Source organism: Bos mutus, chromosome 10, assembly GCF_027580195.1.
Source record: "Bos mutus isolate GX-2022 chromosome 10, NWIPB_WYAK_1.1, whole genome shotgun sequence".
NCBI lineage: Eukaryota > Metazoa > Chordata > Mammalia > Artiodactyla > Bovidae > Bos > Bos mutus.
The window spans coordinates 83654653-83681616 of record NC_091626.1 but is presented as its reverse complement, the minus strand read 5'-3'; the positions used below and the strand labels follow the sequence as shown (position 1 = coordinate 83681616).

At 47.3% G+C, this 26964-nt stretch overlaps 1 protein-coding gene across 17 annotated transcripts in view; it reads right to left on the bottom strand.

Moving 5' to 3' along the window:
* TTC7B (tetratricopeptide repeat domain 7B) overlaps window positions 1-26964 on the bottom strand; it is a 273939-nt gene that overhangs the window by 71513 nt on the left and 175462 nt on the right. For all 17 annotated transcript variants that reach the window (XM_070378355.1, XM_070378356.1, XM_070378354.1 and 14 more), the window contains 6 exons: window positions 25208-25291; window positions 23944-24048; window positions 21919-22036; window positions 19883-19940; window positions 11858-11930; window positions 7449-7609 (listed from right to left, as the gene is read on the bottom strand). In XM_070378355.1, coding sequence (XP_070234456.1) covers window positions 7449-7609; window positions 11858-11930; window positions 19883-19940; window positions 21919-22036; window positions 23944-24048; window positions 25208-25291 — 599 coding nt within the window. The remainder of the gene's footprint in view (window positions 1-7448; window positions 7610-11857; window positions 11931-19882; window positions 19941-21918; window positions 22037-23943; window positions 24049-25207; window positions 25292-26964) is intronic.

Below are 26964 nucleotides of genomic sequence, written 5' to 3'. Positions count from 1 at the left end.
CTAAGAAAACAGCTTTAAAATATATAAAACAAAAATTGCTATAACTATGTGGGGAAATGGTACAATCTCCCATCAGAGTTAGTTTTAACATACCTCTGCTCAATAATTGATAGATGAAGTAGACAAAACAACATTAATAAGAATAAATAAGATCTGAAAAACATAGTTGACAGCTCAACCTTATATATAAAAGTAAAATTTATCCCCAAAGGCAGGAAACAGCCTTTTCAAGCACATATGAAATATTTATCAGAAGTGACCTCACGCTGGGCCATAATAGAGGTATTAACAAATTTCAAATTTATATAGATTACAGCCTCTGAACACAATTCAATGAAATTAAAAGACCATTGACAAAAGATAAGTTTTTGAGAATTCTACACTCTCACTGTCCAGGGCTTGGGTTCAGTCCCTGGCCAGGGAACGGGGATCCTGCAACAGCATGGCCAAAAAGGTCAAGAGAAAATAAGAGAGGGAAAAACCTTTCTTATGTGAGCTAAACATCCAACTGAAAAATTAAGAAAGAAAACCAGCTAAAACAGAACAGATTGTAAGAAAACAGGAGAAAAGAAATAACAGAAACGAAGATAGAAATTCATAAAAAAGAAAGCAAATATATAGTTGAGATGATTAAAAAAAAAAACCAAACACTGGTTCTTTGAAAAGATCAATGTTTCAAACAGGTTCCTGGTAAGATTGTTCAAGAAAAAAAAAAAATCAAACAGTATTAAAAAGACTTAACCACAAATGCTATATGACAGTAAATAGTTTTAAAACATTATAAATAATTCTTTCAGTCATATAAGAATGTTCAAACTACTGCACAATTGCACTCATCTCACAAACTAGCAAAGTAATGCTCAAAATCCTCCAAGCCCGGCTTCAACAGTACGTGAACCGAGAACTCCCAGATGTTTAAGCTGGATTTAGAAAAGGCAGAGGAACCAGAGATCAAATTGCCAATATCCTCTGGATCATCGAAAAAGCAAGAGAATTTCAGAAAAACATCTACTGCTGCTTCATTGACTACGCTAAAGTCTTTGACTGTGTGGATCACAACAAACTGTGGAAAATTCTGAAAGAGATGGGAATACCAGACTACCTGGCCTGCCTCCTGAGAAATCTGTATGCAGGTCAGGAAGCAACAGTTAGAACTAGACATAGAAAAACAGACTGGTTCCAAATAATGGTCAAGGAGTACATCAAGGCTGTATACTGTCACCCTGCTTATTTAACTTATATGCAGAGTACATCATGCAAAATTCTGGGCTGGATGAAGCACAAACTGGAATCAAGATTGCTGGGAGAAATATCAATAATCTCAGATATGCAGATGACACTACTCTTAAGGCAGAAAGTGAAGAGGAACTAAAGAGCCTCTACATGAAGGTAAAAGAGTGAAAAAGCTGGCTTAAAATTAAACATTCAAAAAACTAAGGTCATGGCATCCGGTCTCATCACTTCATGGCAGATAGATGGGGAAACAGTGGAAACAGTGACAGACTTTCTTTTCTTGGGCTCCAAAATCACTGCAGATGGTGACTGCAGCCATGAAATTAAAAGACGCTTGCTCTTTGGAAGAAAAGCTGTGACAAACTTAGTATATTAAAAAGTAGAGACATTAATTTGTCGAGAAAGGTCTGCGTAGTCAAAGCTATGGTTTTTCCAGTATTCATGTATGGATGTGAGAGCTGGACCTTGAACTGTGGTGTTGAGAAGACTCTTGAGAGTTCCTTGACGTGAAAGGCGATCCAACCAGTCCATCCTAAAGGAGATCAGTCCTGAGTGTTCACTGGAAGGACTGATGTTGAAGCTGAAACTCCCAAACTTTAGTCACCTGATGTGAAGAGTTGACTCACAAGAAAGACCCTAATGCTGGGAAAAATTGAAGGCAGGAAGAGAAGGGGACGACAGAGGATGAGATGGTTGGATGGCATCACTATGACATGAGTTTGAGCAGGCTCCAGGAGATGGTGAAGAACAGGGAAGCCTAGTGTACTGCAGTCTGTGGGGTTGCAAAGAGTTGGACATGACAGAGAAACTGAACAACAGCAAATAAATAACTATGCCAATAAAATTTAGAATTTAGAGTAAATGGACAAATTATTAAAATACATATAGTATATTAAACATAGATTAATAAAATAAGAAGTAGAAAACCTCAATATCCTTTAATCATTTAAGAAAAAGATATCAGAAGTTCTTCCATGGGAAAAGACCGGTCCCAGATGGTTTTACAGGCAAATTCTACCAAAACTTATTATTCTAGGAACAAATAATTTTAATCTTACACAAAGATTTCAAAGACACAAAAAAGAACTACTGCAGCTCATTTTATGAGGCTGGCCTAATCTTGATGCCAAAACCTGACAAGGATATAACAAGAAAGAAAAATCATAATCTATTTCATACATGAACATAAATGTTCTTTAGAAAATGAATAAACTGAATCTATTAAAAAGCTAATAGATTACGATCAAGTTGGCCTAATTCCAAGAATGCAAAGTTAATTTAACATTTAAAAATATCGATTAATATAACATTCACAGATTAAAAGAGTAAAATTATATAATAATCATATTAATAAATACAGAAAAAGCATTTGATAAAATTTAATATCAATTTATGATTAAAGAAACAATCTCTTAGCAAGCCTTCTTGGAAGAAAGAAATTTTCTTAACCTCTTAAATAATGGTTTAAGTGGAAAAGCATGGAATTTTTTTCAGGCAACTCGGAATAAATCTAGTAAACACTGGCAAAATGTTTATAAAGAAAATTATAAAGCTTCATTTAAAAATATTTTTAAAGGTCTAAATAATTAGAGACATCTAACTTTCCCCCAACTAAGCTATTAGATGAAATGTGTTGGGTTGGCCACAAAATCGTTTGTGTTTTTCTGTAAGGAGTTACAAAAAACCTGAACAAACTTTTTGGCCAATCCAATAATTCCAGTCAAAATCTTAACAGGTTTTTTTTTTGGTGGAAGTTGAAAAGCAAATATGAAGGTTTATATGAAGGCTCAAAGGCCTGAGGTCAGCCAGGACACCCCCAAGAAGCAAGTTGCAGGGTGGACCGACCTCACAGATAGTAACATTGTGAGAAGGATGGTAGAGCAGCAGCCGCAGAGACGGGCGCCCTCAACAGTGGGGCCAAGCGGGGATCTCACAGTCAGCTCCTCCCACGGGCCCATGTTTGATTTAAGACCAGAGCGGCCCTGGGGAGAAACAGGGAAAGGAGTCTTCAGTACGTGATGCTGGACACTTGGGTATCCCCATGGGAAAAAATGACCCTGGGTCCTTTATATCCCACATACACAAAGCAGTCAATTCCATATGGACTCTAGCTTCAGGGATGAAAGATAACCTGAGGGCTTTAGAAGACAACAAGAAAGGTTTCTTAAACTAGACACAGAACTACTGTCCTTGGATAGGACTGATTCAACTGATTCAATTATACTTTAAGAACCTCTGTTCCTCAAAAGATCCCACTAGGAGAAAGCAAAGACAGGACACAAATTGGGAGATTTTCACCACACAGGTAACCAACAAAAGCCTTTTGAACTATACATAAAGAAATCTGACAAATTATTATGAAACAGACAACCCAGGTAGAAAAGAAGACTTCTACGTGTGCTTTATAAAAGAGAAAAGCTGAGTGACCAACAAACAGAAAGGTGTTCCACCTCACTGATGATGAACGACACGCCACTTAAACTCACAGCAGGGGCCACTAACCAGTGCCCGCCACTAACCGCACCCACCACTAACCAGTGCCCGCCACTAACCGCACCCACCACTAACCAGCGCCCGCCACGTCCGAGTGTTGGCGCGGGGAGCCACGTGGGCTCTTGGGCACTGCTGGTGGAGAAAAGCATGGAGACAACCACCTTGGAAAATGGTTTGGGATTATTTGGTAACGCTGAAGATACACACATCCTACGGTCCAACAGTTCCACTCCTAGGAGTCCACCTGCCGAAAGGCTTGCACACAGGCATCAGAACTGAGTCAGGATATCTGTAGCAGCATGCTTCATAACAGTCAGAAACTGCAAAGAGCCCAGTACCCACTTACTGCAGACGAGAAACAGAAATCCGGGTGTATTTATACAAGAAAGTACCATTCGTATAAATGAACAGACTGCTGCTGTACGCAAGAGGGATAACCTCAGAAACACAAAACTAAGCAATGAGAAAACAAATAAGAATGTGTTATTATTGAGTACAATTCCATTAAACATTTTTAAAAATACACAAACCCAGAAATTTTTATTACTTAGGAATACCAACATCTGTGGTATAGAAACACAAAAGACTGCTCAACATAGAATTCAGGAGAGCAGCTAACCTGAGCAGGGGGAGGCCAGGGGTGGGGAAGTAGAGCGTATAGGAAACGCACAGCAACACTAAGGATTTCTTTCTTAAACACAGAAGCATTTATACATAGGTTACTTGCATTTTTATTTTAAATAGATTTAATAAGTAGTCTTTTGCGTCTACTCAATATTTAATCACATTAAAGGATTCCAAAATATCACATGTGAAGCTGCTGTCTTCGTTGTGATAATATTTCTAGGAATGCCTTTCAGTTACTGAAACATCACCATGTACGAATGCCTTCGCCGCCCTGGCCAGGACAGCTGACTGCCCCTGGAGGAACAGCTGGTGTCTCCAGGGCTGCCTAACCATCCTGACTGGCACCAGGAGATGATAAAAGTTGGTGGTCAGGCTTCCCTGGTGGCTTGGAGGTAAACAATCCACCTGCCAGTGCAGGAGACATGGGTTCAAGCCCTGGTCTGGGAAGATCCCACTTGCCACAGAGCAACTAAGCCCGTGCGCTACAACTGCTGAGCCCACACGCTGCCACTACTGAAGCCCTTGCGGCCCGGAGCCCGGGCTCCGCAGTGAGGAGCCCCTGCGATGAGAAGCCCACGTTCCGCAGCACAGCACAGCCGCGGCAACCGGGGAAAGCCGCATGCAGCGGCGAAGCCCTAGCACAGCCAGCGACAGCACAGAATAAACCGAGTCTGTTAAGAACTCACAGTTGCGTATCTTGAAGAAGTAGCTCAAGCTCCGTGGCTTAATGGGGACCAAGTGTGAAGGTCTAAGTGTTAGTTGCACAGCCGTGTCCGACTGCACCTCACCAGGCTCCTCTGTCCGTGGGATTCTCCAGGCAAGAATACTGGAGTGGGTAGTCATTCCCTTCCCCAGGGGATCTCCCCGACTCAGGGATCGAACTCAGGTCTCCTGCATCGCAGGCAGATTCTTTACCATCTGAGCCACCAGGGAAGCCCCAGTGGGAACCAAAAAGCTCTGTAATTCTCTGCATCAGGCTAAGATGCTAGTTCAATCAATTCTTGGTTCAACAGCCTGACCCTAACAGCAGGAAGAGCTCTCATCTCCCCCTAGCAGGGGCTGAGTAAACACCCACCACACCCCAGGCTGGGGTAGGTCACGGCTGTCGGACACCAGACACACGAGGCCGTCCCAGGCTTCCCAGAGCCTGCAGCTCTGCGGGAGACCAGCCGGTCACAGACAGATAACACCACAGGGCGGTCGGGACAGGTGCCCAGGGAACCTTGTTTAGGTTGGTGTTAAAATGTTTTACCCAGGATGGGAAGAAACCATGGGATCTACAGACTACATCTGGCCCCCGACTTTTAATAAAGTATTCTTGGGAAGAAGTTTCCCATCACAAAGGAAGAAATACAAATATTTAAAAAGCAAACAAGTCATCAGGGCTCTCAGCCCTGCTGCCATATGCTCCGCTTTTTTGAGCTTACAGCTTAACATTAAAATAACAGGCTCGCGTTCCTCAGATATCTCTACTGCTGTTCCTTACTTCCACTACTTGAAAAGGCTGTCAGCTGCTGTCACTTGGAGGCATTGCCATATTAGCCACCACTGTTTACTGCCTGCACTGCTGCGCGTCTATTAGTGTAATAAGCCTGCTCCTCTCTTGGATGACACCCCAGGCTGTCTACGCGAGAGCCTCAGGCTGGAGTCTGACTTCTAACAAAGGTGCTGAGGGTGGGAGGCAGGAGTGGCCACTTTATAAATATTGATGAGAGAAATGGAATTCAGTTGCATCAGGCTAAACTTTACTGATGGGCTGCGTGTTTTTTAAAATGTTTCAACCACTTTATGGTTCCATGGGCTAACCAGCCTTGGATAAAATTCAGACATGTCCTCAGAGAGCAAAAGAGCAAGCTTGAGACCTGCAAGAAGTCAAACACGGAGGCAAAACTCTTTAATCCACTCCGCATGAATAGCTGAACCCACAGAAGAAACCTCCAGTCAGAGGCTTCCTGGATTATAATGAGAATTTTCTCGATGGGGAGAAGAGAAATGCCCTTTTCACTTGAAGACAAAGAAATGTTTGTAATGGAAATGTGTGAACCAATTTTCCAAGGGGAGTTGCTGAAATGCACTGATTAAAACCACAGTGAGGGGAGGAGGCAGAGAAATAAAGCCAAAGCTGAGCCACTTAAAATCTGTGTCGTTTCTGAAAGTGGGGAGAGCTAGCCAACCTTTCTTCCCCTGCCCGGGCCGCCCTGCCTGCTGCTGACCACACCTTTCTTCCCCTGCCCGGGCGCCCTGCCCGCTGCTGACCCTGCATTAGAGAGTTCGAGCCGCCGGCCCGCAGGACTGCCCACTGTGTGCTGGTTACCAAGCTACTCCACCGAGCACAAAACGGGAACCGAGCAACCCCAAAGACAATGTCCTTCCCAACAAAGCCTGGTCACCGCCCTGGATTCAGGGATTCCGAGGGAAGAGGTGAAGATACGCAGACAATTCCAGCACACAGCAGTCTGTAATGACATTTCTTAGCTTACATACAAATATTGTTGATTGATTTAAGGAATTCCGTTTCCAAGAGAATAAAACTTAAGACACAAAGGGGTCAGGTATCCTGATCAAAGCTGCCTAAAGTATAGCGATCACCTGGAATCCGTGCGAGTCCTTGGTGACGGAGGACAAACGAGCTACGAAGCAACGGCTCCCACATTCCAGTCACTGGCGTTCATTCAACGTCACTTTTGCCATATCCACATATATTAATATTTTCCTTTAAATTCACCTTAAAACAACTCATTAAAAATTTTTAGTCTCCCTCTGAGCAATCGTTTCTATGAAATCACACTTTGATATGCAGCTGTATTTTTTCTAATGTTCATTTAAAAATGCATAACTGTTAAAATGAAACAGTTCATCCATAATGAATTTCAAATCATCTTGTATACCTCAAGGGTACACACTGGAAAAAAAGGATAAAGTATTTCAACTCAGGTTGATTTGAGAGACTGTTTCTAAATATCATAAAAAAATAAGAGTAAAGAGGATTTTGTACTATTTACCACCAGGATGTTCATGAAGGACTTGGATAGATTGAAGAGATAAATTTCACACCTTCTGTATAAGGAAAAATAAGTAAGTCCGGGATCACTTACATGAAATTTTCTGGATATTCGCTCAGGGCCATGTCGATGATATTCAGAGCATCATGGTAATGCTTCTGCGCTGAGAGCAGGAGGGCGAGGAGGTGCAGGGAGTTGGCATCGTCGCCTTGAAGTTGAAGAGCTTGGCGGACATACCCCAGAGCCTCTGGGATCTGGTTTAAAATAAAACCCAGAAGAATTCTCAGACACACGCACACACCCAGCTACCATTTCAGTATCTGAAAGTCATAGTATTAGTTGCTCAGTTGTGTCCGACTCTTTGCGACCCTGTGGACTGTAGCCGCCAGGCTCCTCCGTCCATGGGATTCTCCAGGCAGGAAGACTGGAACTGGTTGCCATGCCCTCCTCCAGGGGATCTTCCCAACCCAGGGATCGAACCCAGGTCTCACACACTGCAGGCGGATTCTAATCATCTGAGCCCCCAGGGACACCTCTGATCCTCTGTAAATGTCAGGAGTTGTTTCACGATGTGTCACATTCAGATTTTAAGCCATATTTATGGCCGCCCCAGGATATTAACCACAAACACGAAGACAGAGGCCCCGTTCAAGTGACGGCATGACTAATAAAGTGATACAAGAGACTCTGTTTCTCAGTATAACTGCCAGTCCCAGATCTTCTATCGCTCCCTAAATAAACAGTTTCTCTCTTTTCCCACACAACTGGTTTACTTTTGATTATGCCCAAGATAATTTCACTCTAAATGGAGACATAACAAATTGCCAAAAGTTTTTAAACTGCCTTAGCTGAACAGTTCCCATTTTTTTTTCAAGTAGCGCTGAAATGAAAGTACTTAGTAAGTTTCAAAACTTTAAACAGAGCTTTCCAAAGGATCAGACACCTGTGATTCTTCTCAAGTTCCTTTGTCCTGGATCTCTATTAGACATCAAGGAGAAACCCAAACAAACAAAACGCTCACACCTTTCCAAACGACAATCCAAAATAACACCACACAAGAAACAAACTGCGAGGCCACGCACAAAGCAGGTGTATCCAAGTGTAAGTAGGACCAGATACAACTTTAACCTTTAAAATCTGACAGCTGTCAAGACTTTCTTCAAAATCACCCAATACAAGCGTTGATTAAATGCATACATAACGGATATTTGAACACCAGAGTTTCCATACAGGTTTGACAGTATTCACCTGCCAGGCAGGAGACCTGGGTTCGATCCCTGGGTGGGGAAGATCCCCTGGAGGAGGAAATGGCGACCCACTCCAGTGTTCTTGCCTGGAGAATCCCATGGATGGAGGAGCCTGGCGGGCTGCAGTCTACGGGGTCACAGAGTCAGACACGACTGAGCACAGCAGCGGCAGTGGAGAGCGGGGCCTGGGGCCGGATTTCAGAGCAGGCTCAAGACAGGCCTTCTTAGCGCGCGGCCGAGGATGCCGCCTGCCTGCCCCCTCCGACCCCGGCCCGGGCTGGACCCCTCTGCTCTCCTGCTTCCTCCCAGCCCCCGTGACCATGCTCCTTAGCAGGGAGCCGTGACTTCCGTCTGTCCCTACGTCTATTTGTTTTCCTCTCTGAAGTTCCCTTTTGGATGAATATAAGGTAAAAATGCTGGTTTAGAGAGGCGTTCTGCTTCTGAGCCCTAGAATCCCAGCTATCACAGCGGGCACCTATCGTCTCACGGGGGTGAGGGGCGGGTCTGCAGTCCAGAGAGGAGACGTGCCTCGGGCGAGTCCCCCAGCCGCGTGCGGAGACCAGAGTGGCTCTACATCCAGTTCCTCCCCAGCAACCTCCTCCGGGTCAGACAGCAACGGCTCTAAGGACAAGGGGGCTTCCTTGTGGCTCAGCTGGTAAAGAATCCACCTGCAGTGCAGGAGACCCCAGTTAGATTCCTGGGTCGGGAAGATCTGCTGGAGAAGGGAAAGGCTACCCACTCCAGTATTCTGGGGCTTCCCTGGTGGCTCAGCTGGTAAAGAATCCGCCTGCAATGCAGGAGACCTGGGCTCGATCCCTGGGTCGGGAACATCCCCTGGAGAAGGGAAAGGCTACCCACTCCAGTATTCCAACCTGGAGAATTCCAGGGACTGTACAGTCCACAGGGTCACAAAGAGTCAGACACGACTGAGCAGCTTTCACTTTCATTTTGCTTTCACTAAGGATGAGGGCCCCTCCCCATCGCCCTGCCTGCCTGGGGGGCAGGCACACGGCACAGAGTCCTGCTGGGGGCCTCCGGAGGCCCCCGAGGCACCCACAGAGCTCCAGCAACTCCTCCCCTCCCTGGGGACAGCCTACTGCGCAGACAGCACTCAACCTGGTATCTAGAGAGAGTCAAAAAGGCAGGTATACTCGCGATGTCTGGGGAGGTCCAACCCAATCAAGAAAAAATGGATACAGGGTTCAAAGTGGTGCTCTCAGAGGCTAGACTGACCTGAAGGAATTCCAGGTTGGTTCCTTCATTCACCCAGTATTAGTGAGTGCCTACCACATGCTTATTTAACTTCTATGCAGAGTACATCATGAGAAATGCTGGGCTGGATGAAGCACAAGCTGGAATCAAGATTGCCGGGAGAAATATCAATAACCTCACATATGCAGATGACACCACCCTTATGGCAGAAAGTGAAGAGGAACTAAAAAGCCTCTTGATGAAAGTGAAAGAGGAGAATGAAAAAGTTGGCCTAAAGCTCAACATTCAGAAAGCTAAGATCATAGCATCTGGTCCCATCACTTCATGGGAAATAGATGGGGAAACAGTGGAAACAATGTCAGACTTCATTTTTTGGGGCTCCAAAATCACTGCAGATGGTGATTGCAGCCATGAAATTAAAAGACACTTACTCCTTGGAAGAAAAGTTATGACCAACCTAGATAGCATATTGAAAAGCAGAGACATGACTTTGCCAACAAAGGTCCGTCTAGTCAAGGCTATGGTTTTTCCAGTGGTCATGTATGGATGTGAGAGTTGGACTGTGAAGAAAGCGGAGCGCTAAGAATTGATGCCTTTGAACTGTGGTGTTGGAGAAGACTCTTGAGAGTCCCTTGGACTGCAAGGAGATCCAACCAGTCCATTCTGAAGGAGATCAGTCCTGGGTGTTCACTGGAAGGACTGATGCTGAAGCTGAAACTCCAATACTTTGTCCACCTCATGTGAAGAGTTGACTCATTGGAAAAGACTCTGATGCTGGGAGGGATTGGGGGCAGGAGGAGAAGGGGAGGACAGAAGATGAGATGGCTGGATGGCATCACCAACTCGATGGACAACATGAGTTTGAGTGGACTCCAGGAGTTGGTGATGGACAGGGAGGCCTGGCATGCTGCGATTCATGGGGTCGCAGAGTTGGATAGGACTGAGTGACTGAACTGAACTGACCACGTGCCAGACAGTGTGCCAGCTGCCAGGGCAAAGCAGTGATGGTGACAGATGGGGGTTCCTGCCCTTGGGGAACCTGAAGTCTAGAGAGAAAGACAGCGAACAGGAGCACAGGGCAGGAGGGAGGAGCGGAGTAGGGAGCCGTGTGAAGGGGCTTCACGGAGGAGGCGGGAGGAGGTCCTGGCACCGAGGGAGGTGGGCGGTGGGTCACCAGCCCACAGCTCTCGCTGCAGCAGCGCGTGGTCAGGCCAGCGGTGAGCCGCGCGAGGCCAGGCGGCAGGACCTGGACACGGACGGGGTCTCTTGGTTCCCACGGTCCCCGGCCCCTAACGGGAGCCGCCTAGCACCCTTTGCCAGGCTCCAGGAGGTCAGATGCGTGGGCACAGCCTGGCCTGTGGAAGGGCGTGTCTGGGGAGCTGACCCTTGAGTCACCCTCCAGCGGGCGCTCGGGAATGTGCTGGGGTCACCACCAGCGTCTCTCACTGGTAGGCCGGTGGGCACCGGGCCAGAGTCCCCAGGACCGCTGGGAGGGGGCCGCAGCGGGGGAGGGCGGTAAAGGCAGCATCAGGAAGCTGCCGCCGGGAAGGTGGAGACCAGTGGAGCGAGTCTCTGAGGCCAGGCGGGCACCGCGGGGGCTCGTTTCTGGGAGCCCCTGTGCATCACTGTTCACCGTCCTCCGTGTTTGAAAGGGACGGGTCTCCTCTGCGCACACCACCGGCATCCTCCGGCCGACGTCCGGGCCCCTCCGGTGACGGAGTCCCTGCCGCGCAGCTCAGCCCCGGGCTCTGTGAGCGAGCGACGGGGGCTCCCTGGCGACCCCTGGGGTCACCAAGTGCTGCCCCGTCCCCACCCGACCCGGGGAGCCCTCCAGATTGCGGGTGTGATCTCCAAAAGCAGGGCCCGGCCTGCCTTGTGTCTGCACAGCTGCTGCTCCAGCGGACGAAACCCTGGGGCCTATGCGAGAACTCAGCGTCCCGGAGAGAGGTTTCAGGGCAGCCCCAGGGGGCCGAATGCAGACGGTACCCCCCAGGCCGCGCTGAGACGGGAGTGGGCGCCGGGCGCGGGGCCGGCGGGACTGACCTGTCTGGAGATGGCGAGCTGCAGGGCCAGGTAGAAGGCGGCCTGGTGGTCCGTGGGTGACAGGCTGTGGGCCCTGCAAGAGCGTGGGCAGCGGTTAGAGCCAGAGGCCACTGGGTGCCCTGTCCCATCAAGGGTTCCCATTGGTCCTTTTACTTATACCAAGGCCCCATATTTAACAACCGTCTATGTTACTAGGTGCATACAAATCAAAGTATTTGATAGCCCTTATGGACTCAACGTTTTCTTTTTATACAAGATAGCATCTTAGTCTGTCTCCAGTAAGTTCTTGTGACTAAAACCCTAGTTGGTATGGCACTGACATGACACTGCAGACGCGTTTCGGTTCGTGTTTGCATGGCCTATCTCTTGTGGCCTCTTTACTTCACACTTGCTATGTTCTTACAGTTCAGTGACCTCTCTTGCAAACAGGTTAAATTGCTTATAGATCCAGTGTTACTGTCTTTGTCTAGCTCTATAACACAGTCACTTATAGTTATTATACTGATTCATATATTTGGTTTTAAGTATTTCCTTTTTGGGGTGCTTTCTATTTTTCCTGCCTGATCCCGGTTTCTTTCTGCACTCTTTCCTTATTTGGGAATTATTACTTTTTAATCAGCCTAACAACAGACTGGTTCCAAATAGGAAAAGGAGTACGTCAAGGCTGTATATTGTCACGCTGCTTATTTAACCTCTATGCAGAGTACATCATGAGAAATGCTGGGCTGGAAGAAGCACAAGCTGGAATCAAGATTGCCGGGAGAAATATCAATAACCTCAGATATGCAGATGACACCACGCTTATGGCAGAAAGTGAAGAGGAACTAAAAAGCCTCTTGATGAAAGTGAAAAAGGAGAGTGAAAAAGTTGGCTTCAAGCTCAACATTCAGAAAACTAAGATCATAGCATCTGGTCCCATCACTTCATGGGAAATAGATGGGAAACAGTGGAAACAGTGTCAGACTTTATTTTGGGGGGCTCCAAAATCACTGCAGATGGTGACTGCAGCCATGAAATTAAAAGACACTTACTCCTTGGAAGGAAAGTTATGACCAACCTAGATAGCATATTGAAAAACAGAGACATTACTTTGCCAACAAAGGTCCATCTAGTCAAGGCTATGGTTTTTCCTGTGGTCATGTATGGATGTGAGAGTTGGACTGTGAAGAAAGCGGAGCGCTAAGAATTGATGCCTTTGAACTGTGGTGTTGGAGAAGACTCTTGAGAGTCCCTTGGACTGCAAGGAGATCCAACCAGTCCATTCTAAAGGAGATCAGTCCTGGGATTTCTTTGGAAGGAATGATGCTAAAGCTGAAACTCTAATACTTTGGCCACCTCATGCGAAGAGTTGACTCATTGGAAAAGACTCTGATGCTGGGAGGGATTGGGGGCAGGAGGAGAAGGGGAGGACAGGATGAGATGGCTGGATGGCATCACTGACTCGATGGACGTGAGTCTGAGTGAACTCCGAGAGTTGGTGATGGACAGGGAGGCCTGGCGTGCTACGATTCATGGGGCTGCAAAGAGTTGGACACGACTGAGAGACTGAACTGAACTGAATCAGCTTTAACTTTTAAACCAGTCATACGTGTTGCTAAAAGTTTTACAGTATTTTTAAATACGAATAGCCTTAGTACAATAAAGTCTAACTACAACTTAAAGTTTTTGTTTCATTTAAACTCTTCTCTGTCCACTAGCTAATGGAATGCACACGTGGGATGACACGTTTCTGGGTTTTGTCTCGCATCAGCAATGGCAGCCGATGAGCCTGGCTTCGAGAAGGAGCCTGAGGTGGAGAATCGCAGGCCACGGTCTGATCCCCCGGCAGGCGCCTCCCTCGGGCTGGGCGCCCACGTGTCACCCTGGGAGGCGTGAGCACTCCTGGCAGGCCAACGGCTGCTGTGGTTAAGTTTTGGCTTGGCCTTGATGCTACTTCATCCAAATTCCTGGATTTCAGAGAAACTGTATGGCAATCAAAGGCCTGGCTTTGCTTATAAAATGAGGTTTTGGTTTTTTGATGAACTGCAGGGAGAAATGGAGGATATTCATTCAGTCTTTTGAAGGTTCTACTAAGTCCCATGTAGTTTTCTAAGGACACGCAGCTGTGACATGTAAGACTCCGTGCTCAGACACTAGACTTAGTCTATCAGGTGGCTTCTGGCACCAACAGGAAGAGGCTATCCTAGCCTCTTACTTGATGGCAAGCATGCCATCCTTGCTTTCATGTGGAAGTCTACTGTATTTTATAAGCAATCAAAATGTGGCTATAGATGAGACATGATTCTGTGTTTAACAGTCTGGTGGGAAGAGAAAAACAAACTTTTACTTTCTTTAAGAGGCACTGTGGAGCAGACTAGTTACAAACGGGGAGGCCCAGACAGTGAACAAAACTTCAGGCTCTTCCGTCAACATTCTGTGATTAAGGGAGGATCTTCTAACAGCAAATTCAAGATGAGAAAGAATGCCAAATCACCATGGCATCAACTGTGGCAAACACACCGAGGATGGATTTCTACAGTAATGAGGCCTTTTTAACGGGGCTGTCTGTCTGCTGTGGGGAAAAAGTCTTCTGAGTGTTTGCAACCCAGAAAATATGTGAAGTTCAACAAACTGGGGCATTATTTGGGCAAAGACCCTGATGCTGGGAAAGACTGAAGGCAGGAGGAGAAGGGGACGACAGAGGATGAGATGGTTGGAGGCATCACCGACTTGATGCACGTGAGTTTGAGCAAGCTCCGGGAGTTGGTGATGAACAAGGAGGCCTGGCTTGCTACAGTCCATGAGGTTGCAGAGAGTTGAACACAACTGAGCAACTGAACTGAACTGATTTGGGCAAATGTTGTAGCTCGTGTGTGGGACTCGGGGGAACTAGGGGGTTGAGGTGGGATCCTCTGTCCCTTTTACAATCTTAAGAGCAAAACTCCTATCCCTGGGAAATAAGCTTGCCTCAAAACACAGCTGGAGGACCTCTCTCACTTCAGTCTGAGAAGCTGAGGCTGAAGACCTGCCTTTGTTGCCCTTGGAGATGTCTAATTTCTAGCGGAGGCCTACTCAGAATGCCCCGGTTTTTATTACTTGACAGGCATTGGTTTTCCACGAATTTGTACATCAAAGAATTTTTTTCTTTGGTGTTCATAAAAAGTAAGATTGGAATGTCATGGTTTTTGTCTCTCCCAATTATTCAGGGAAAATGAATACAAAATGAATTATGAAGAAACTTTGAATTAGTTAGCATTATTTATTTTATCTCATCTTCTTTCACAATTAATAAAACCAGCTTCCTACAACCCTCAAAAAGAATTCCACAGAGCTATAATTTTCTCAGCACGGTTTAGATTTTTTACAAATGAAGTTAAATTAAATCATGGTTGCCTCTACCCAACACCAACCAAGTAGAAAGCTGGCAGTGGTCTGGAGAACTCAGGGTATAGATAAGAATGGTTCTGACCAAGGGTCCTACTTAGCATCTTCAAACAATTATTAACTATTAATCCACAGCACCAAGAAAGAGATGTGCTAGACATCTTGGCATCACTGGGGTGCATTAGGACAACATCTGAAGAACTGTCAATGCAGCTAATAATGAATATCCAGTCACCAAATTTCTAATGAGTTAAAACTTAAACACACACATTTTAAAACAGCTTATTTCCATAACTTGGTTAAAGAGATCATCTGATCACTTCAGCCTATGAAAGAAAAGAGGAAACACGGAGCTGCCCAAGAAAACTAGAAAAGTTCATGGTGTTCATCTCAGGTAGACTCTAAAAACCTCTCTTCAGTTGTGCAGGACAACTTCGGCAGCGAGGCTGCCTGTGACACCGTATCTGTACGCCCACAGAAAACCTGCTCGACAGAAATCATCAAGCAGTGCAGGCGAGAGGAAGGGCGTTAGTGATCTTGAAAACCGCAAGCCTACTGGACTCTGTACGTGAGAAGAGAGCAGCCCTCTAAACCCCATTCCCACGCGGTGAGTACCTGGTGAAGCTGCTAAGAGAAATTCAAATTCCTAAAAGTGTCATCACAGGGAAGCTCACGAAGTGCTTCCCTTGTCAAAGCGCCTCCATATTCATTAATTCCATGCTTCTCCCACAGGAACAGAGCAACTGTTAAACTACTGGCCCACTGAGGCCACATCTATTCATCCACCCATCCATCCATCCATCCAGTCATTCATTCATCCATCCATCTACTCAGCCAGCCAGTAATTCACTCAGCCATCCATCCATCCATCCATCCATCCACTCACTCACTCATCCATTCATGCAGCCACTCAGCCAGCCAGCCGTCCACTCAGCCATCCATCCATCCATCCATCCATCCATCCATCCATCCATCCACACATGCAGTACCTACTGTGATGCCAGGCCCTAGCCCCAATGAGAGCCCCCAGAAGCTGCCACTCAGATCAGTTCATCTTCTTAGCAAGCTCTGCAAACAACACTGTTTTTCTTCACTACACTTTTGTATAGGACAATGAGTTGGTTCAACCTCTTAGGCTGAACTTATAAGCATATGAACAGCTGAAAGTCTCAATATTTTGGTGCAATTACGTAACTGGGATGTCTTCAAAAATCACCTTTCTGAATCCAAGAGGGAGCAAACCTTTCTGAATTCAGACTCCAGTCATAACGGAGTTAATTTTCACGTTAGCTCTGCAGCCTCACCACTTTTTGAGTTACATCATTTTCTTTTTAACCAAAAATTACCAAACAGTTGTATTAACAGAATTGTGGGAAGACTTAAAATATATGGTAAAAAAAATTTTCACCCAAATGATTTTTAAATATCCATTTACATATAAGAATACAAGTCCTTCTGGTGTACTTAAAATCGTTTCCTTATAGATTTTTGTGACATGTACTGTAACACTAGGAAAGTCCTAGTTAATGTGTACTTGAAACAAAATATTTTGATTCCTTTGGAAAATATACTTAAATACACATAAATACAAATTTAGGTTAGCCTTCCCCAATATAATCACATGGGTTAGTAGGATTTTATTCCTCTTTATTCCCATACGAACTAATATTTTAAAAATCCCTTTGAATTAGAAACTAAGAAAAAGAGGAACAAAAAGAAATTCAGGCCAAGGGAACAGCTGTTATATAACATGAAGTTATGAGTTCTGCGGCTCAAGGCAGACCACCACCATGGCTGTTTTTAGAGAGCCAATAAGATGAGCTGGTTTAAGAAAAGTGAAACAGATGTAATGACCACTTTCTTAGGCATCCATGTGTGGGTTTTATAAATTAGGACTGGAAAATTTAAAACTCCAAATCATTTGAAATGGAAATGCTTTCCACACTCGGTGCTGAAGAGCATCAACAGAAACTTCGCACAGAGACAGGAGGTCTGTTTGCAGCTGTCAGTTGGTACTTTCTGTCATTAACCAGTCTGGGACTGGCAATGTGAAGGAGCTATGGTGAGCCTGCTAAGAAAGGGAAAGGAAAGAGATGAAAGCATCTCAGACTAACTGAACCCAGCGGTAATGATCTCCTTAAAAAAGGAGCACGTCCATGGTGACGGACCTACAGCAACCCTGGTTCTAAGAACAGAGATCCATCAGCAATTATCAGGGACCAAAAGAATGCTCAAACTACCGCACAATTGCACTCATCTCACACCCTAGTAAAGTAATGCTCACAATTCTCCAAGCCAGGCTTCAGCAATACGTGAACCATGAACTTCCAGATGTTCAAGCTAGTTTTAGAAAAGGCAGAGGAACCAGAGACCAAATTGCCAACATCCGGTGGATCATCGAAAAAGCAAGAGAGTTCCAGAAAAACATCTATTTCTGCTTTATTGACTATGCCAAAGCCTTTGACTATGTGGATCACAATAAACTGTGGAAAACTTCCAGAGATGGGAATACCAGACCACCTGACCTGCCTCTTGAGAAACCTATATGCAGGTCAGGAAGCAACAGTTTAGAACTGGACATGGAACAACAGACTGGTTCCAAATAGGAAAAGGAGTACGTCAAGGCTATATATTGTCACCATGCTTATTTAACTTATATGCAGAGTAGTACATCATGAGAAATGCTGGGCTGGATGAAGCACAAGCTGGAATCAAGATTGCCGGGAGAAATATCAATAACCTCAGATATGCAGATGACACCACCATTATGGCAGAAAGTGAAGAGGAACTAAAAAGCCTCTTGATGAAAGTGAAAGGGGAGAGTGAAAAAGTTGGCTTCAAGCTCAGCATTCAGAAAACGAAGATCATGGCATCCGGTCCCATCATTTCATGGGAAATAGATGGGGAAACAGTGGAAACAGTGTCAGACTTTATTTTTTGGGGGCTCCAAAATCACTGCAGATGGTGATTGCAGCCATGAAACTAAAAGACGCTTACTCTTTGGAAGAAAAGTTATGACCAACCAAGACAGCATATTCAAAAGCAGAGACATTACTTTGCCAACAAAGGTCCATCTAGTCAAGGCTATGGTTTTTCCAGTGGTCATGTATGGATGTGAGAGTTGGACTGTGAAGAATGCTGAGCGCTGAAGAATTGATGCTTTTGAACTGTGGTGTTGGAGAAGACTTTTGAGAGTCCCTTGGACTGCAAGGTGGTCCAACCAGTCCATCCTAAAGGAGATCAGTCCTGGGTGTTCATTGGAAGGACTGATGCTGAAGCTGAAACTCCAATACTTTGACCACCTCATGCAAAGAGTTGACTCATTGGAAAAGACTCTGATGCTGGGAGGGATTGGGGGCAGGAGGAGAAGGGGACGACAGAGGATGAGATGGCTGGATGGTATCACCAACTCAATGGACATGAGTTTGAGTAGACTCTGGGAGTTGGTGATGGACAGGGAGGCCTGGCGTGCTGTGATTCACGGGGTCACAAAAAGTCAGAGATGACTGAGCGACTGAACTGAACTGAGAGATCCTCCTAGAACTTCAGGGTAGGTAACTGAGCTTCTAACATAACAACAAGAAATCAGGGTAACACAGATATTTAAGGCGACAGGGTCAATACTAATTCTACATTGGACGTCACGGTGCTATACTCTCAGTGATTCATTATACCTCCAGTAAGAATCAGATCAGGGCACCATGGTACAGGGGCTTCCCACATGGCACTGGTGGTAAAGAACCCGCCTGCCAATGCAGGAGATGTAAGAGACCTGGGTTCAGTTCCTGGGTTGGGTAGATCCCCTGAAGGAGGGCATGACAACCCACTCCAGTATTCTTGCCTGGAGAATCCCATGGGCAGAGGAGCCTGGCAGGCTACAGTCCACAGGGTTGCAAAGAGTCAAACATGACTTAGCCGCAGCAGCAGTGGTGTAGCGGATACCAGAGAAGCTGGTCAGCATCAGAGACCTTGACCTTCTCGACTTTCACAGCCACAGGGCTCTGGCTCTTCATCCCTGCGTCTCAGACCCTCACCTGCAATGAACACACACCTTGTCTTGTCTACTTACTGATGTGGGCCAAGGCTCAAGTGAAGGGTGTGAACGAGCCCTGGGACATACAAGCATCGTCTAACATAAGGCCTTCTCTAATTTCGTGAAAGGCACGGCAATGGAGGTGACTGTAAGGTGTTACAGAGCACGGCAGGGATAGAGAGCCCTGGGCCTGCTGGCCTGACTGTCTTAGGTAGTATTTCAGAGACTGTCCTAATATCTGGCTTTTTTCATTTCCTAATATAAAAATCTGCAGCTTGACATGTTAAAAAAGAAAAAAGCAAGCAAAGAATGATCCTTTTTCTAGATGATGAAAAATGTCTTTAATAAAAGGAATCATCTCCGTGGACATAAAAAGTACCTCTCTTGGAGCTGAAATAACTCGATTAGGAATGAAAATGTGCCCAGATTAATAAACAGATGAAGAATGCGGATCTACATGGCAACAAGTGATGCAGCAAGTTTTATGCTGTATGTTCAGTGCTCAAGAGGAAAGACTTCCAGGGGTGGAACACTGTTTACATAATCCTTATAAATATCTCTTCTTTTTATACTCACCACACTCTGGTGTCATTGTGTACAGCCGAGTGAAGAGAGGAACTCCCACTCACCTCTGAAACGCAAGAAGCGCCTTTCTCTGAAGGACCTCCTGCATCCCTCGCAGAGAAGCTAAGGAAAGGGTTCAGTTAGTCAGCAACATGGAGATCAGGGAGTTTTCAACAAATACCAAACATCACAAAACCACACATTTGACTGGATTAAGAGCCACAGATTCTGGGTGCCTACCTGCCCAGCCTGCCCCGGTGCTATAGAGGCTAGCAGACAAAGGCTAGGTCAACCTGAGGTCCTTACGCTTGGGTGTAACTGTGCAACCATGCCAAGGGGAGAATGGGCGGTGGCTGGTCAATCTTGGCACCCCCAGGAAAAGGGGCCCATCTTCAAAAGACCAGCTGGGAATTCCAGACAGAAAAACATTCTCAAGGGCAGGCGTGTAATCCCCAGGTGAAGCACGATTCTGCCAAAATGGACTAGGAGAGATTCAAGCACCAGTGGGTGGATTAAACAGTCTTCAGAGAGCCTTCTGGCACCAAGAACCAAGGACACCAGCCTAAGGCCATGAAAGACAAGTTTAATTCACATGGGCAATACCTCTGATATCTTGATGTGAACCCCAGAGACAGACCAGGCAAGCTCAACAGTGAGACTAAATCAGCTCAACCCTTCCCCGGTATACAGCACATGAGAAACGGCACCTCAGAATCTGGTAGAAACTAAAAAGATACTTCTTGCTGCAACAACAGAAAAAGTCCTAGAGGATCCTGCTTATGGTTGCCTCTGGAGATGGCCCTTATCTAACAAATCCAACAAGGCAGAGCCCATCCTGACACTGCTCTGAGGATGGCGGAGGGCTGCCAGAACTGGATGTAGCTGAAACCTATGGCTAACTCAGAACAATAGTAAGTGAGCTAGAGGGAAGCAGAGGGGTGAACCAGGGGAACCACAGACACAGATGAACCCAACAGGGCCATGCGACTCACCCAAAGTTACAGGGCTAATCAGGGGTACAGACCAAACCAAGAATTTACATGGATAAATACAAGGTACTAAATTTCACTTCACTGAAAGTCTGCCATAGTTAAAAGATGTTTTGGGTATTGCCAGTATATCAAATGTATATGAAAAATTAGCAAGAAATCCATTACTGAAAATCAATGGATATGCAAAATTTCTCCAGGATCTTTGATATTTTAGAGCAGAGGAAAGAAAGATTTGGGGTAACATGTGAAATAAACCCTAGCAATATTATGAAGGAAGAAAAAGGAAATGAGTGCTAGGGTAGTGTTTTCTCTTAAGGGGCTGTAATTGCTGGGGACACATGAAGGGCTCCCAGGTGGCTGGCAAAGTTCTATCTCCTGAGCAGGGTGGTGACTGTAAGAATATTTTCCCTTATACTAATTTATTGAGTTAGATAATTTTTGAGATTTTGGGGGGGGGTATCTGTGTTACATTTCACAGCAAAACGTTCAAGAAATAATAGAGATCATAAAAACAATTTATCAATTGACCCTTTCTGTAAACATTGAATTGAAAACCTCATTAAGTGCAAAAAACACACTTAAGATTTGTTTTTAGCCAAGAACACATCTACTGAAGCAGTAAATACATCCAGAATGTACAGAGTCACTGCATGTACTGTGCACCCCTGGACTACACACACACGCCTGTGAACTAAGACGTGCAAACGGAGGGGACGGGCCCTGAGAACCCAAGGTGGGCTTTCTGGGGGAGGTGAGCCCCGAACACTCCTGTGTTCTTGTGTCTAAGACCAACATCCCTTCACATGGGGCGGGCTCGGGCCGGGGCTGGGGCACAGCTGGGTCAGGCCAGGTGGGTTGAGTCATCTCTCATCGCACAGCTCTGGGCAGACCCCCCACATCTTCCAGCAAGGCTCCACCAGCACATGCCCCCGTGAAGAGGGGCCTGGGCGCCCAGGCCCAGGGCCATCGTCACCTGCTCCCCGTCTCTGCCCTGTCTGAGCAAAGAGGACGCCGGGGGCAGGGACCCCGGGACAGGGGGGCCCACGCCGTGCCCTCTGGACACTTGGGGGAGCGGCAGTGCCGCCAGCCCCGTGGGCGGCCCCACTCACCGTCAGTGGCCTGCAGACTGTAGGTCAGCCCCAGGGCCAGGTAGCCTTTGGCCTTGAACTCTGACGTTTTCTCTCCCGCATCAACCACCGTTTTGGCAAACTTCTCAGCTTCTTCCAACTGAAAAACCAGATCAGTTAACAACAACAACCACCTGCGGAATTTCTACTGAGAGCTCCCAACAGCGTCCGCTGCCAACGGTGATTTCTGATGAGTCACTGTTAAAATAAGGCCCCAGCCTTCCAGGGCCACTCTGGAGACTGCCTTCTCTTAATCTGAGCCTCTCAAACAGGCCTCAGGACCCCCACCTGGCCTTTTTCCTTTAAACTTCCCCGTATTGCTCTTCTGCCTCTTTCCCAAGGCCCCTTTCGCGCTCTGGGGGGCTCTTCCGTCTCTGCTCTTCCCCAGCTGGCTCTGTGACGAGGCTGTGCTGGGCACTCGGGAGCTCCACACGTCTATGTGTGTGAGTTGTAAAGAACAAAGTTCTTGAAATGTTTTGTGCTTGAGTCTTTCCTGTTTAGCATGATACAAAGAGTCCTTTAGGCTTGGGTTTTCTCTCCTATAAGCTGTTAAAAATGTCAGAACTCCACTATGTATTTTATTGAGTTGGCCAGAAAGTTTGTTCAGGCCTCTGAATACAGGCCAGGAACCCGAATGAACTTTTTGGCCAAGCCTGTACAACGCACAGGACGTGGGTGTCACACCAGCAGCTTCCAGTGGGAAAGGAGTGCAGCCGCAGCCACGCCCACAGGCAAGGCGGCCTTCCGCACAGCTCATTAGAGACACAAGTAGCAAGGTTTGTTCCTCTGGAGCATGGTAAGTATTGATATTATTGAAGCTGGGGGACAGCACATGGGTGATGGCTGATTACACTCTTTCCTTCCGTGGTATTTGGAAATTTTAATAATAAAAATACTAAAAAAACACAGAAATGACTTGCTATTCTCATCTTGAAAAAGAGGTTTATACAAGGCGTCATGGAGATGAACAGTGCCATCGCTGGAAGCTGTGTGGCAGAGTCACAGCTGGAAGCTGGCACGTTCAAAGTGCAAAGGTTTGGTCCCCGGCCCTGGCCCCCCTCAGAATCTGCCTGCTTGCCCCCTCGCTTGCCACGCCAAGCTGCTGAAACCTGCATGGGCCACACGACACCTTCACAGCTGTATTTCAGGTGAGAACCTGCTCTTTCAAAATGCCTTTTTTCTTCCACATTTCCCGCCTCCCCCCACCTCCGATTCCCCCTCCGCTGGGTGAGAATAAACGGAAAAAAAAACAAGCAACAAGGACCATACTAAAAACCTAGCCAAGAGCCTCAGTCTTTCGAGCAACTTCTTATCACTAACCTTAACATGAAGTTAAAGAAAGACATTAAGACTCCACTGTATGTGACAATCATCTATATACCATCTCAGCAATAGTCTGAGTTTTCTAGTGTCTGCTCAAATGGTGTATTTCTGAGGAAGTACACCGAATCAATGGACGTGAGCAAATTCCGGGAGACAGTGAAGGATAGGGAGACCAGATGTGCTGCAGTCTGCGGGGCCACAAAGAGCCGGACACGACTTAGGGACCGAATAGCAACTGTTACAGATTGGGCTCTTCCCAAATTCTAACCTGAACAAGAACGTTTGAGAGGAAAGCCTCTGTGCAAGCAGAGGGGTGAAGGAGGCTGGGTTTACACACGAGCTAAGGCGGAGGGTGACTCTTGGCTTTACAGAAGAGCTCAGGCTAAGAGGGAACCGCTAAGGGACCAGCCCTTTCCGGTCCTGTATGACTTGCGTACAGGATGCATCTGAGTATGCGTTCCAGTTCTATCTCACCATTTCTACCTCTGAAGCACATTCCCATGAAAAAGAAACACCTGGAGCTTTACTGGTTCCCTGAAGTCCCTGGGGTGGGAGCTAAGGCCTGAGAAGGCCAGTGGCCCAGGCCAGGAGCCCGGGCTCGAGCAGCCTTGCTTGTGTGCAGACGATGAATTCCTACTGTCTCCTCTCCACCCAGATGAAGGAGAAGGCCTCAGGGGCACTCACCCAGTGCAGGGAGCCCACGCACAGCTTGGCGGCCAGCAGCGGGATGGTGGCGTCGTCTGGCTTCAGGCGGATGCACTCCTTCAGCACCTTCACGGCACGCGCAGACTTGGCAAAGGAGAGTGTCTCTGTGAGACTCAACGTTTCTGACCAGAACCAAATACTGAAGTCTTCCCAGAGGGGTTTCTGATGAGGACACCCTCTGAATGAGGTTTTCCAACTTGGGCCCAACCAAGCAGGGGTCTGGGGATGGTGGTAACCAGGGTTGGAACTTTTAGGGGACTGGGGAGTAAACTGTCAAAGCAAGTGAAAATGCCTCCCTGGAATTGTTGCCCTCGCTTTATTCCCTACTTGTGTAGTTGCTGTAAAAGTAAGGAAAAGAAAAGACAGCGGAGATTTACGGTATTATAAAGAATAAACTACCCAGCTTAAAACGTGTGTGACTCTTTGCGACCCCATGGACTGTGGCCCACCAGGCTCCTCCGTCCATGGGATTCTCCAGGCAAGAGTACTGGAGTGGTTGCCATTCCCTTCTCCAAGAGATCTTCCCGACCCAGGGATCAAACCCAGGTCTCCTGCACTGCAGACATATTCTTTACCATCTGAGCCACCAAGGAAGCCCAATTTAAAGTGTACCATACAAAACATCTGTCTCCACTTGCCCCCAAAAATCTTGTGTCTCAGACTTGACTATTTAGTAAAGGGCCCAAATTAACAAGAAAAACAGTGGCCACTGTCGTTATTGAGTGTGTTCGTGCAGGGACTATTTTAAGCACCTTGTGAGTGTCATCTCACTACCTGATGACAAGTCTGTGAAGCTGGTACCACATGTCTGTGGGGTGGACACCGAGGGACCCACCGTGGGGCATGTGGGAGAGCACAGCACCAGGCCCCTCTCCACAGTCCTCACTTTCAACCACACACAGCCTCGTACCATCTCTTGCTAAAGATAATTAATAGATGTGCCCCTCCAGGAACAGCTGACACTCTTAGACAAGTGAAAGGGGTCGGTGTGAAGAACCAACCTCAGTTTAAGCCATATCTTAATAAAGTTACAACAACTAGAAAAAACGAAGAATTTCAAAATTTTTCTCCTCAGTAATGTCTCCATGTTGGGCCCCACATAATTAAATGTGACCGTTCATTTCTGAATGACCAAGGAGAGTTTCAGAGAATTTGTGCAGACGTCTGCCGGGCACCACCTCATCCCATGAAAGTCAAGTTAACCATGGACGCGGAGGACCACATGTTGCAGGGGGAGACTCACTTTTCCAGCAGCCATGAGCGACAGAGCAAACTGGTACCAGAGATGGAACTCCTCGAAGGCAAACTTCATGGCTCTTTCTAAGCACTGGTTCGGAAAGAAGAAGGCAGACAGACGGGTGTGAGCGCCAGCATTGCGGCTGGACAGGTGTGAGCGTGTGTCTGGCACATGGAGGCAGGTCCCGCCAGATCGGCCTCCAGGAGCATTGAGTGCACCCTCCCGCAGTGAGCGCCCCCGCGGGCCCCTGGCCGCCACACACGTGCCAGAGGCCGGGACGGTCTGCAGCTGGCTGACACAGCCTTTTCTGGTTCAGTCTCAGCATGTTTTATTTACAGTCCATGTTACGCATCTTAGTGCATAGTTCTGAGAGTTTGGGAAAATGTATATAACAACGCAACCACCAATACAGACTAAATGAAGTGCAGTCCAATCTGCCACCCCTGCCCCCCAAATTCTCCTGTGTTCTTTTGCAGAGAAACTGTCTTGGTACTGCCTCAGCACCCCCCAACCGCACCCCCTGCCACTTCAAGACTGGAAACTACATTTGTCCTTATGACTTTTCCTTTGCAAGAAATGTCGTAGAAATGAAATCACACAGTATGTAGCTTTTTGAGTGTGGTTATTTCCATTTAGGATAACGCATGTGACATTCATCTATTTGTACAACACAACCCTTGACCCCAAGGAGCTTTTCGTGTGGTACAGGGAAAGAGGAAGGTACAGTACACTGCTCAAACGCAAGGTCCTGACTGACAGGCTCCCAAGAGGAGGAAACGGAAAGCCCTGGGAAAGAGGAAGGTACAGTACACTGCTCAAACGCAAGGTCCTGACTGACAGGGCTCCCAAGAGGAGGAAACGGAAAGCCCTGCGAAGGTGGTCTTGGGGAACAGGAATGGCATCCTGGAAGAATGCACTTGAGCTGGGCTTTCACGGATGAGAAGGGAAAACACACAGCTGGGATTTGGAACTGGTACTTCAGGGCGTCCTGGTGGCTCAGTCAGTAAAGAATCTGCCTGCAATGCGGGAGACCTGGGTTCGATCCCTGGGTTGGGAAGATGCCCTGGAGAAGGAAATGGCAACCCACTCCAGTATTCTTGCCTAGAGAACCCCATGGACAGAGGAGCCTGGTGGGCTACAGTCCACGGGGTCACGAGAGTTGGACACGACTGAGCAACTACACCACCGCCACTCCCGGAAGAGGCCGGGCACACAGACACGGAGGCAGGACCGCACGCTTCTGCGTGCCGGGGGCAGGCGGCCCAGGGTGACCCGCCAAGGTCTCTGGGACTGGAGGCAGGCGTGGCTGGGGCTGCAGCGCTGAGCGCCCACAGGCCGTGCCTCCTCTGACTGCCCCCTCCCTCCCCACCCAGCCTCGCTCCCCCGCCTCTGTGCTCTCAAAGTCCAGCCCGGTGTTAACGCCACATCCTCGCCCTCCCACCTCAGCCCAGCCCAGCTGCACTCTGAGAAAATACCCAGGGCAGAGTTCCTGGCTTCCCTGGATCCTCTCTCCGGGGGCAGAGCTACAGATCCAGGCCACCCAGACGAGGAGGAGCCTCTGGTTTCCGCACAGAGTGGCCCGGCCGCACCAGAACTTCGGGAGATCGCGGACGGGGAGGGTGCACACCAGGGTGGGAAGGCCAGCCCTAGGTGGACGGGGGCTGGGGCCTTCAGAGCCAAGCGCAGAGCTGAGGAATGTGGCTTCAGCTGGCATCAGCAAGGAAGGAGCAGGGGGCTGGTGAGATGGGGCGGTGAGGGGATCC